This window comes from Papio anubis, chromosome 1, assembly GCF_008728515.1.
Source record: "Papio anubis isolate 15944 chromosome 1, Panubis1.0, whole genome shotgun sequence".
Lineage (NCBI taxonomy): Eukaryota > Metazoa > Chordata > Mammalia > Primates > Cercopithecidae > Papio > Papio anubis.
Genome location: NC_044976.1, coordinates 136,936,127 through 136,949,038, shown reverse-complemented (window position 1 = coordinate 136,949,038; position 12,912 = coordinate 136,936,127). Strand labels below are relative to the sequence as shown.

Sequence of the window (12,912 nt, the reverse complement as noted above, 5' to 3'; positions counted from 1 at the left end):
AGTAAGCAAAACCAATTAATGCCTGAATAAAAATCTTGGCTCATGAAGTAAAGTGAATATGCACACCACAAATCTCAAAAATTAAAATCTAGTATTTTAGGATACATGTCTAGCTTATACTTTAATGTTCTGACAATGTATAAATATATGGAATCAGTAATTTAATTTATAGACTCATAAAAACATTCTGTTTCAACTTTTACAGAATTTATCAACTTAATAGTGCTAATAAAAATAGTTAACCTACACAAGACTCAGTGCTGTGCTGGCTTCAGGTCTGACCCACCACAGTTCCAGCGATGGTGGCCACAGGGGGCTTGTGTCACCCCTCCGCCAGCGCTAGGCAGCTTAGCACACAGAGAGAGACTCCGTTGTTAGGGAAAAAGCAATTATTTTTGCCAGCACTTGTGCTTTAAATGCATCATCTCAGTGAGCACAAAACCCTTCAAGGTAGCACTATCATTATTCTCAACTTAAAGATAAGGAAGGCAAGACGGCTGAATAGACTCCTCCACTGATTGTGCTCCCCACAGATACACCACATTTAACAACTATCTCTATGAAAAAAGCATCTTCATAAAAAGGTGAGCATTCATAGTTCCTGGTTTTAACTTTATATTGCTGAAAGAGACACTTAAGAGAGTAGGAAAAACAGTCTTGAATTGCCGAAGCCACCCTTCCCCCACTCCCTGTGGTGGACATGTAGCAGAGAGAGAGAATGTGTGTGCTTGGGGGAGAGAGAGCACAGTGACTGTTGAATTTTGCATTGAAACTCAGTGCTGCCAACACTGCACATAACTCAGCTGAAGCCCACAGAGGGAACATTCAGACCAGCCCTAGCCAGAGGGTAATCACCCATTCTAGCAGTCAGAACTTGAGTTTTGGTAAGCCTTGCTTCTGTGGGCTAAAGTGCTCTGGGGTTCTAAACAAACTTGAAAGGCAGCAGAGGCCATAAAGACTGCAAGTCCTAGGCAAGTCCTAGTGCCATGTTGGGCTCAGAGCCAGTGGACTAGGGGGACACATGACCTATTGAGACTCCAGCTGAAGCAGCTAAAGGAGAGCTTGCATCACCTCTCCCCCAACCCCAGGCAGCACAGCTCCCAGCTCCAAAAGAGACTCCTTACCTCCACTTTAGGACAGGAGAGGGAAGACTAAAGAGGACTTTTCTTACAACTTGGATACTGGCTCAGCCATAGTAGGATAGGGCACCTGGCAGAGTCATGAGTCCCCCATTCTAGGCCCTAGATCCTGGATGACATTTGTAGACGCACTCTGGGTCAGAAGGGAACCTGCTGCCTTGAACAGAAGGATCCAGTCCTAGCAGGATTCATCACCTGCTAACTAAACAGCTCTTGGGCTCTGAATAATCAGCAACAGTAGCCAGGTGGTACATGCCATGGGCCTTGGGTGAGACTCTGAGAGTCTTGGCTTCACATGTGACCCAACATGTTCCCAGCTGTTTTGGCTAGGAGGGAAGACTTCTGCTTGAGAAAAGCACAGGAAAGAGTAAAGTGGACTTTGCCTTACAGCTTGTACCAGCTCGGCTACAAGCAGGCGCTTGGGGTCTCTGATTTTAGGCCTTGCCTCTTGGATGGCATTTCTGGACCTGCCCTGGGCTAGAATGGAGTCCACTACCCTGAAGGGTGAGTCCAAAGCCTGGCAGCATTTACTATAAGCTACCTAAAGAGTCCTTGGGCTTAACTGAACATCAGCTGTACCTTGCAGTACTCCCTATGGACCTGTGGTGGTGACGGCCATGGAGAAAGACTCCTCTGCCTGTGGAAAGGGAAAGGAACAGTGGGAAGGACTGTGTCTTGTGGTTTGAGTGCCAGCTCAGGTGTAGTAGAATAGAGAAGTATATTTCTAAGGTTTCTGACTATAGGTACTGGTTCCCAGATGGCATCTCTGGACCGCCCAGGGCCCAGGGGGAACTCATTACTCTTAAGGGAACAACACAAGCTTGGCTGGCTTCACCACCTGCTGATTATAGAGCTCTAGGGCCTTGAGCAAACATAGGCAGTAGCCAAGCAGTGATTACAGTGGGCCTTGCATAAGACTAAGTGCAGTGCTGGCTTCAGGTCTGACCCACCACAGCTCCAGTGATGGTGGCCACGTGCATGCCTGTGTCACCCCTCCACCAGTTCTAGGCAGCTCAGCACACAGAGAGTGACTCCATTGTTTGGGAAAAAGTAAAGGAAGAGAATAAGAATCTCTGCTTGGTAATCCGGAGAATTCTTCTGAATCTTATCCAAGACCACCAAGGTGGCGCCTCTATATGTCTGCAAGAATCACAGCATTACTGAGCTTTGGGTACCCCCTAATGAAAATACAGCTGCAGTGAGCAATAACATAGAAAGTAACAACCAAGTTTCTTAAAATACCTGGAAGGCCTGCCCAAGAACGGTAAGTTCAAACAAGCCCAGACTGTAAAACTACGATAAATACATAACTCTTCAATGCCAACACCGACAAAGCCGCAAGACCACCCAGGAAAACAAAATCTTACCAAATAAACTAAATAAGGCTCCAGGGACCAACCCCAAAGTGACAGAGATATGTGACTTTTCAGGTAGAGAATTCAAAATACCTATGTTAAGGAAACTCAAAGAAATTAAAGATAACAAAGAAAAGGAATTCAGAATCCTTCCAGATAAATTTAACAAAGAAGTTGATATAACTGAAAAGAATAAAGCAGAAATTCTGGATTTGAAAAATGCAACTGACATACTGGAGACTGCATCAGAGTCTCTTAGCAGCAGAAATGATCAAGCAGAAGAGAATTAGTGAGCCTGAAGACAGGCTATTTGAAAAATACAGATGAGGCATCAGAAAAAATAAAAATAAAAAAGAATAAAGCAGGCCTACAAGATCTAGAAAATAGCAGCTAGAAAAATGAAACATAGCCTAAAAATAGGAAAGCTAACAGTTACTGGCCTTAAAGAGAAGGTAGAGATGAAGATAGGGGTTGAAATGGATAATAACAGAAAACTTCTCAAACCTAGAGAAAGATATCAGTATTGAAGTACAAGAAGGTTATAGAACACCAAACAGATGTAACCCAAAGAAGAGGCGTTCTTCTCAAGGCATTTGATATTCAAACTTCCAAAATTCAAGGATAAAGAAAGGACCCTAAAAGCAGCAAGAGGAAAGAAACAAATAAAACACAATGGAACTCCAATATATCCGGCAGTAGACTTTTCAGTGGAAACCTTACAGGCCAAGAGAGAGTGGCATGAATTATTTGAACTGCAGAAGGAAAAAAAGCTTTTACCCTAGTATAGTATATCTGTCCATAATATCCTTCAAACAGGAAGGGGACATTTTCAAAACAAACAAAAGCTGAGGGATTTCAACAAGATGACACCTGTTATACAAGAAATGTTGAAGAGAGTCCATCAATCAGAAAAACATAAAATATTGTAATGCTGTAATTGTGGTGTGTAAACTACTATATCTTAAGTAGAAAGACTAAAAGACAAAGTAATAAAAAATAACTAGAACAACCTTTCAAGACATAGATCATACAATATGGTATAAATGGAAAGAAACAAAAAGTTAAAAAGGGGGACAAAGTTAAAGTGTAGAGTTTTTATTAGCTTTGTTTTTGCTCATTTGTTTGTTTATGCAATCAGTGTTATGTTGTCACCAATTTAAAATAACAGTGAAATGATATTATTTGCAATCCTCGTGGTAACCTCAAATCCAAAAAGATAAAATGGATACATAAAAAAGAAAAAGCAATAAATTACAAAATGTCGCCAAAGAAAATCACCTTCACTAAAAAGAAGACAAGAGGGAAGGAAAGAAGGAAGAGAAGACCACAAAACAACCAGAAAACAAATTTTAAAAATGACAAGCGTAAGTTCTTACCTATCAATGATAACATTGAATGTAAGTGGACCAAACTCTCCAATAGGACATAGAGTGGCAGAATAGATTTTAAAAAAGACTCAATAATCTCCTTCCTATAAGAAACACACTTCACCTATAAAGGCACACATAGACTGAAAAGGGTGGAAAAAGATAGTCCATGCAAATGGAAACCAAAAAAGAGCAATAATAGCTTTATTTATATCACACGAATTAGATTTCATGACAAAACCATAAAAAGACAAAGAAAGTCATTATATAGTGATAAAAGGGTCAATTCAGCAAGAGGATATAACAATTATAAATATAAATGCACCCAACCCTGAAGGGTCCAGATATATAAAGCAAATATTATTCGAGCTAAAGAGAGAGATACACCACATTCCATTAGCTGGAGACTTCAGTACTCTACTTTCAGCATTGGACAGATCATCCAGACAGAAAATCAACAAAGAAACATTGGAATTAATCTGCACAAGAGACCAAATGGACCTAATAGATATTTACAGAACATTTCATCCAATGGTTGCAGGAGGCACATTCTACTCAGTCCATGGATCATTTTCAAGGAATGGTATGTTAAGCCATAAAATAAGTCTTAAAACATTCAAAAACATTGAAATAATACCAAGTATCTTTTCTGACCACAATGGAATAAAACTAGAATTCAATTACAAGAAGAATTACGGAAATTTTACAAACACATGGAATTTAAACCATATGCTTCTGAATGACTATGTCAGTGTCAATGAAGACATTAAGTAGAAAATTGGAAAATTTATTGAAACAAATAATAACAGAAACACAACATACCAAAACCTATGGGATATACCAAAAGGGGAGTTTATAGATGTGTTTATGTCAAAAAAGTAGAAAAACTTCAAATAACCTAACAACACATCTTAAAGAATTAGAAAAGAGCAAACTAAACTCAAAATTAGTAGAAGAAAATAAATAAAGATCAGAACTGAAATAAATGAAATTAAACTATAGAAAAGATGAATAAAATGAAAAGTTGTTTTTTTAAAAAAAAATAAAGAAAACTGACAAACCTTTAGCCAGACTAAGAAAAAAAAAAAAAAAGAAGACCCAAATAAATACAATCAGAGATAAAAAAAAAGGAGACATGACAACCAGTACCACAGAAATTCAAAGGACCACTAGAGACTACTATGAGCGACTATATGCCAACAAATTGGAAGATCTAGGAGGAATGGATAAATTCCTAAACACATACGACCTACCAAGATTGAATCATGAAGAAATATAAAACCTGAACAGACTAATAACAAGTAATGAAATTAAAGCTGTAATAAAAAGTCTCCCAGCAAAGAAAAGCCCAGGACCTGATGCTTCACTGCTGAATTTTGCCAAATATTTAGAGAAGAACTAATACCAATCCTCAAAAAGTCTTCCAAAAATAGAGAAGGGAATACTTCCAAACTCATTCTGTGATGTCAGTATTACCCTGATACTAAAAGCAGACAAAGACACATTAAAAAAGAAAACTACAGGCCCACATCCCTGGTGGAAATTGATGCAAAAATCCTCAACAAAATGCATGCAAACCAAAGTCAACAACACATTTAAAAGGTCATTTATCATGACCAAGTGGGATTCATCCCAGTTATGCAATGATGGTTCAAAATATGCAAATAAATCAGTGTGAAACATCATATCAACATAATAAAGAACAAAAACCATATGATCATTTCAATTGATGCTGAAAAAGCATTTGATTAAATTCAACATTGAATATAGAAGAAACATATCCAACATAATAAAAGCCACATATGACAGACTCACAGCTAGTATCACACTAAATGGGGAGAAAATGAAAGCCTTTTCTCTAAATCTGGAAGGTCATAGAGGACAAGGGTGCCCAGTTTCCCCACTGTTATTCAGCGTAATACTGGAAGTCCTAGCTAGAGCAATCAGAAAAAAGAAAGAAACAAAGGGCATCCAAGTTGGAAAAGAAGTCAAACTCTCCTTGTTTGCAGATGATATGATCTTATATTAGGAAAAACCTAAAGACTCCACCAAAAAACTATTAGAACTGATAAACAAGTAAAGTTACAGGATACAAAAATCAACATACAAAAATCAGTACCTTTTCTATATGCCAAGAGTGAATAATTTGAAAAAAAATCAAGAAAGTAATCTCATTTACAATAGCTACACATAAAATTAAGTACCTAGGAATCAACCTAAGAAGTGAAAGATCTCTATAGTAAAAAATATAAAACATTGATGCAAGAAATTGATGAGGACACCAAAAAATGGAAAGATATTCTATATTCATGAATTGCAAGAACCAATATTGTTAAAATGTCCCCACTACTCAAAGCAATGTACAGATTCAATGCACTCCCTATCAGAGTACCAATTACATTCTTCACAGAAATAGAAAAACTATCGTAAAATTTATATTGAGCCACAAAAGACCCAGAATATCCAAAGCTATCCCGGGCAAAAAGAACAAAGCTGGAAGAATCACATTACCTGACTTTAAACTGTATCACAGAACTACAGTAACCAAAATAGCACAGTAGTCACATAAAAAAAGACACACAGACCAGTGGAACAGAATGAGAAATCCAGAAACAAATCCATACGTCTACAGTGAACTCATTTTTGACCAAGGTGCCAAGAACATACATTGGAAAAAGGGCAGTTTCCTCAACAAAAGGTGCAGGAAAAATTGGATATCCATATGCAGAAGAATAAAACTAGACTCCTGTCTTTTGTCATATACAAAAATCAAATTAAAATGGATTTACCACTTAAATCTGAGACCTCAAATTATTAAACTACTAAAAGAAAATGCTGTGGAAATTCTGCAGGATATTAGACTGGGCAAAGATTTCTTGAGTAGTACCTCATGAGCACAGACAACCACAGGAAAAATGGACAAATGGGATCATATCAAGTTAAAAAGCTTTTGCACAACAAAGGAAACAATCAACAACATAATGAAGAGGCAATCCACAGAATGGGAGAAAATACTTTTAAACTATCCATCTGACAAGGGATTAATAACTATTAATAGAATATACATGGAGTTCAAACAGCTCTATAGGAAAAAAAGTAATAGTAATTTAATAATCTGATTTTAAAATGGGCAAAATATCTGAACAGACATTTCTCAAAAGAAGACATACAAATGCCTACCAGGTTGTATTAGGGTTCTCTAGAGGGAAGGGACTAATCGGATAGAAGTATATATGAAAGGGAGTTTATTAAGGAGTATTGACTAACACAAATCACAAGGTGAAGTCCCACAGTAGGTCGTCTGCAAGCTGAGAAGCAAGAAAGTCAGTTGGAGTCCCAAAACCTCAAAGGTAGGGAAGCCAACAGTGCAGCCTTTGAAGGCCTGAGAGCCCCTGGCAAACCACTGGTGTAAGTCCAATAGTCCAAAAGCTGAAGAACTTGGAGTCTGATGTTCAAGGGCAGGAAGCATCCAGCAAGGGAAAAAGATAAAGGCCAGAAGACTCAGCCAGTCTAGTCCTTCCACATTCCTCTCCCTGTTTTTATCCTAGCTGCACTGGCAGCTGATTAGATGGTGTCCACCCAGACTGAGAGTGGGTCTGCCTCTCCCAGTCCACTGACTCAAATGTTAATCTCCTTTGGCAACACCCTCACAGACACACCCAGGAACAATACTTTGCATCCTTTAATACAGTAAAGTTGACACAAAACTAACCATCACACAGGTATACGAAAAAGTGTTTATTATCACTGATCATCAGGGAAATGCAAATCAAAGTGACAATGAGATATCATCTCACTTCAGTTAAAATGGCTTTTATCTAAAAGACAGGCAATAACAAATGTTGGCAAGGATATGGAGAAAAGGGAACCCTTGTACACTGTGGGAATGTAAATTAGTACAACCACTATGGAGAACAATTTGGAGGTTCCTCAAAAAACCAAAAATAGAGCTACCATAAGATTCAGCAACTCCACTGTTAGGTATATACCCAAAAGGAAGGAAATCAGTATACTGAAGCTGTATCTGCACTCTGTGTTTATTGCAGCACTATTCACAATAACCAAAATTTGGAAGCAACCCAAGTGTTTGTCAACAGATGAATGGATAAAGAAAATGTGGTATATATACAAAATGGAGTATTATTCAGCCATAAAAAAGAATGAGATCTTGTCATCTGCAACAACATGGATGGAACTGGAGGTCATTATGTTAAGCAAAAAAAAGCCAGGCACAAAAACACAAACTTCATATGTTCTCATTTATTTGTGGGAACTGAAATTCCCACAAATAAATTTCAAACTGAAATTTGAAGCAACTGAAATCATGGAGATAGACAGTAGAAGGATAATTACCAGAGGATAGGAGGAGTAGTGGAGAGAATGGGAGAGAGAGAAGAAGAAATAGTTAATGGGTACAAAAAACAGAATGAATAAGGTCTAGTATTTGATAGCTGAATGGGGTGACCATACTCAACAATAATTTAATTTTACATTTAAAAATAACTAAAAGATTATCATTGGATTATTTTTAACACAAAGGGTAAGTGCTTGAGGCTATGGATACCCCTTTTACCTTGATGTGATTATTTTATATTGTATGCCTGCATTAAAATATCTCATGTACCCCATAAATATATACACCTACTATGTATCTACAAAAATTAAAAACTAACAATATATATATATATATATATTTATTTGAGTTTTGTTTCAGCCCAGGTGTTGAGCCAGATTCAAGCCTACTGCAAGCTCCGCCTGCCCACGCCATTCCTGCCTCAGCCTCCCGAGTAGCTGGGACTACAGCCTCACCACCCGCCTGCCAGTTTTTTGTATTTTAGTAGAGACGGGGTTTCACCGTGTTAGCTAGGATGGTCTCATCTCCTGACCTCGCGGATCCGGGCCTGCCTCGCCTCCCAAAGTGCTGGGACAGGGTTTGAGCCACCAAGGCCCGCCAAACTAACAATATTTTAAAAAGTATTAACCTTCTGAAGGAAGTCATGTCTTATATTAAAAAAAAAGATAGGATATCTCTCTTGAAAAATAAAACGTAAGGCCGGGCACGGTGGCTCACGCCTGTAATCCCAGCACTTTGGGAGGCCGGTATTGCATGGATCAATGGTGGTCAGGAGAGATCGAGACTATCCGGCCAACATGGTGAAACCCGTCTCTACTAAAGATACAAAAAATTAGCCGGGTGTGGTGGCGGTTGCCTGTAGTTCCAGCTGCTCAGGAGGCTGAGGCAGGAGAATGATGTGAATCTGGCAGGCAGAGCTTGCAGTGAGCCGAGATCGTGCCACTGTACTCCAGCCTGGGCGACAGAGCAAGACTCCATGTCAAAAATAAATAAATAAATAAATAAAAATAAAAATAAAAGGTAAGGGAACCTGGGCATTCAAAAGTTTGATAATTTGCCAATGGTCATTTAGATTAGTCCATACACTTTTCCTTTTGATAATATTTTTATTAACTCTATAGGTACTAAGAGTTTAAAAAATTGTTGGCAGCTAAAATAAAGAAAATCTGCACTGGAATTAGCTTCTGCAGTAGATTACATTATAACTTTTACTTTACTTCTGTTAAATGATTCACTGCTTTAGAATTGCTATAGTTTTACCTCAAGGCTTTTCTTTATATGTTCAAGATGTATATTACAATTTTGCAGAATTTCAAGGACTCCTGCAGAAGTGGTTATTTGCAAAGCATTCTGTTTGTTTTGTATTTTTGACATTATTTTTTTCCACATGGAAATCACTTGAGAGAAAAGTTCTGTTTCTGCTGGGAGTTGCCTTTAGAAACAAAATTAGATGTCATTTTATTTTTTTGAAGGCACTATAATTAAAATCTATAATGTAATGCATTGCCTTGGAATACTGTTTGAGTTATAAAACATTTGATGTTAAATTTTATTGATAAATCATCAAAGATAGGTTTTAAGTGCCTATTATGTACAAGTGATGTACATGGTAAGAAATGGATAAATTAGACACAACAACCATCAGTTAACAAGATTATACTTAGTATACAGTTGAAGACAGATATATAGAAATTCTACGTAAGGTAAGTAGAAATAATTTGTGTCCTAAGAAATGTAATAAAACAAAGGGTTACTGACATTCTGGAGCAGAAATGGTATCTGCCAAGAGCTTCTTGGAGAAGACACTATTTAATCCGTGTTTTAAAGGAGTAGAGCTTTGATGTGAATAGAAGACACAGACGGCATTCAGCTTAGAAGCAAGAGTATAGAGGTATGTATAAAAACACTGAAGTTCTATTAATGGTCATCTCATCTTAGAGGATAAGAAAATGTAAGGGCCATGTCAGCCTTGGTATATAAATTTTCCTTTACAGAATATTATCATTATTTTCTCCCTTTGGAAAAGGGAAGCAAAACCCACATGTGAGGTGATAAACCGTTAATATATTTAGTTTTGTTTCTGCTGTTATTGGAATTGAATGAGGGAGATATTTTCTACAATTATATAGTTGCATTCTTTCACTTTTTTTCTCTTCACCTATATTTCCTACTCCTCTCCCACCCTAGCCTCAACCTGATTCAAACTCCTCTTGGCTCTGAAGTTGAAGAGGGGAGGAATTTAGAGGGACTTTTTTTTCTTAACTCAGCTAGTGTTACTTTGAATCCTGTTTTGCCTCTTGCATGCCCTCTGTCATGGCAGATATCCATAAGCTACATTGCTGGAGATTTCAGAGCACCCCAACAGGAACCTCTATATCGCAACCTCTTGGCGCTTGCCAGCTGACCTCTTACAACCATTCCTCAAGCTCCTGCTCTAAGTAATACACTTCTGGGACTCCCTTGTTCTGCCATTTTGGGGTGGAGATCTTCCAAGGTGGCTCTAGCTTGGAAACTCCTGCTATGTCTGTCAGGATTTCTCAGTTTCTGCACTGTTGACATTTTGGACTACATAATTCTTTGTTTGGTGTGGGGGGTTGGGGGTAGGGAGAGGTTCTGGTACACTGTAGAATGTTCAACAATATCCTGACCTATACCCATGAGATGCCAGTAGTATCCCCTCACTTGTGACAAGTAAAAATGTTTCCAGACTGTGAAATGTCCCCCAGAGGTCAAAAAATCACCTCTGGTTGAAAACCACTGGTCTAAGATAACCATGTATTCTTGTACTTCTTCCTTGCCCTGTTATTAAAGGCTGCTTTAAAATTCTCCAGAGAAGAGGCAAGCGCTAGTTTCTAATGTCCCTACACTCTAGGGAAATACATGTCAAAATCTCCCAAGAACCCTTCCACTATTATCCCATTCCCTATCTTGTATGATGGACCTAGAAGTTTTCTGTAGCTCAGCAAAAATCCTATCAAGGAGGAGACTTCAGTCTTACCTTCTCTTAAGTATCCTTCCAATGTCTCTGGGATGTCCTAGCACAGCCCTCATAGTTAGTTTGGAGCTCTGGTAAACAGCACTGCATTCTATACTCTCATATATTCCCTTTAGATAGTCTGCCCCTGTAATGCATCTCTTGTCCCATTCTTCTTCTTCATGCTTTTTCCCTGGTATCAGGGCTCATCATCCTGCTCCATTACTCAAAGGCAGATCCATTATAGACCCACTTTTTCTTTTCTTTAGATCTATTATATAGATGCCTTAAGAATCCTATAGTTGAAAACATCTTTTTCAACTTCAGAAAATCCTACAAAGGAACCATTTAGTGACACTTTGAACGCTCTTGCCAAGGATTCTGATCTTTAGTAAAAGGTAGTATTAAAGTTTAAACTTAAGGCTCAACGTTGTTGCATCCATAAGGACATACACCTTAGATATGTGGTTTCACCTTTGAGAACTTTCAGAACAACTACAGATCAATCAAATAAAAGAATCCCAAGCATTCGTATAAGAAATATACATGTGTAACACACATAAGAAATATACATGTGTAATACAAATGGATATTGTTCCCCACAAAGCAATACTTATATTTAAACTGTTCCCTTTTGTAATCTAATGGCTTCCCTTTGCCTCCAAAATAAAATACAAAATACTTGACATAATATTTTGCATTTATGTAAGCCTTATTACTTGACTTATTTTCTAAGCCTTATTACTTGACTATTGGTATAAAAATATAAAGAGCTAAGAAAGAATTGCTAATACATCATTATTGGCTGGGCACATTCACTCACGCCTGTAATCCCAGCACTTTGGGAGGCTGAGGCAGGTGGATCACTTGAGGTCAGGAGTTCAAGACCAGCCTGGCCAACATGGTGAAACCCTGTCTCTACTAAACATACAAAAATTAGGTGGGCATGGTGGTGGGCACCTGCAATCCCAGCTAAAATGATATAATATTTTACACTTGTGTATTTATGTAGCAACCCTGGCTGTATTTTTTTTAAGATGTGGGGTTTCCCTACGTTGCCCAGGATGGCCTCAATATTATGACATAAGATTTTCCAGATTTTCCATTGCTATAATAGGCCTTTCAAATATACACCCAATGTTTTCCTACCTTATTTCAGAATGGCTGCTAAACTAGCTTGTATGATTTGCTATCAATAGTTTAAATTCTGCCTAATTTATTTGTCTCAACTTGAGCACCCTTAAGACCAATCACTTTAAAAAGTCAGAGGTCAATTAATTGGAATGGTATGGTGTTTTTTAAAGGTGGAATTTTTAACAATTGCCGAGGCCCTCTATTCTTCCATCTGGCGCAAAGTAATAGTAATAAATTTATTTATTTATTTATTTATTTTCTTGAAACAGTGTCTCTCTGTGGTATGGATCAGGCTGGGGTGCCATCGTGCAGTCACAGCTCATTGCAGCCATGGCCTTCTGGGTCCAAGCCATCCTCTCACCTCAACCTCCCAAGTTGCTGGGTGGGACCACAGGCATGTGATACCAACCCTGGCTGGGTTTTTTTGGTTTTTTTTTTAGACATGGGCTTTCCCTATGTTGCCCAGGATGGTCTCAAACTCCTGTGCTCAGGTGATCTTGGCCTCTCAAAGTGTTGGGATTACAGGCATGAGCCATCACACTCAGCCTAAGAAATTCTTACTAATGTATGAATGCTACTAAAAACATGT

General features: G+C 38.2%; 1 protein-coding gene across 1 annotated transcript in view; it reads right to left on the bottom strand.

The window, feature by feature from the left end:
- Positions 1 to 12,912, bottom strand: part of LOC116270319 (dynein heavy chain 6, axonemal-like) — a 58,956-nt gene that overhangs the window by 27,398 nt on the left and 18,646 nt on the right. Inside the window, exon 6 of the mRNA XM_031655385.1 lies at positions 9,476 to 9,647. Coding sequence (XP_031511245.1) covers positions 9,476 to 9,647 — 172 coding nt within the window. The remainder of the gene's footprint in view (positions 1 to 9,475; positions 9,648 to 12,912) is intronic.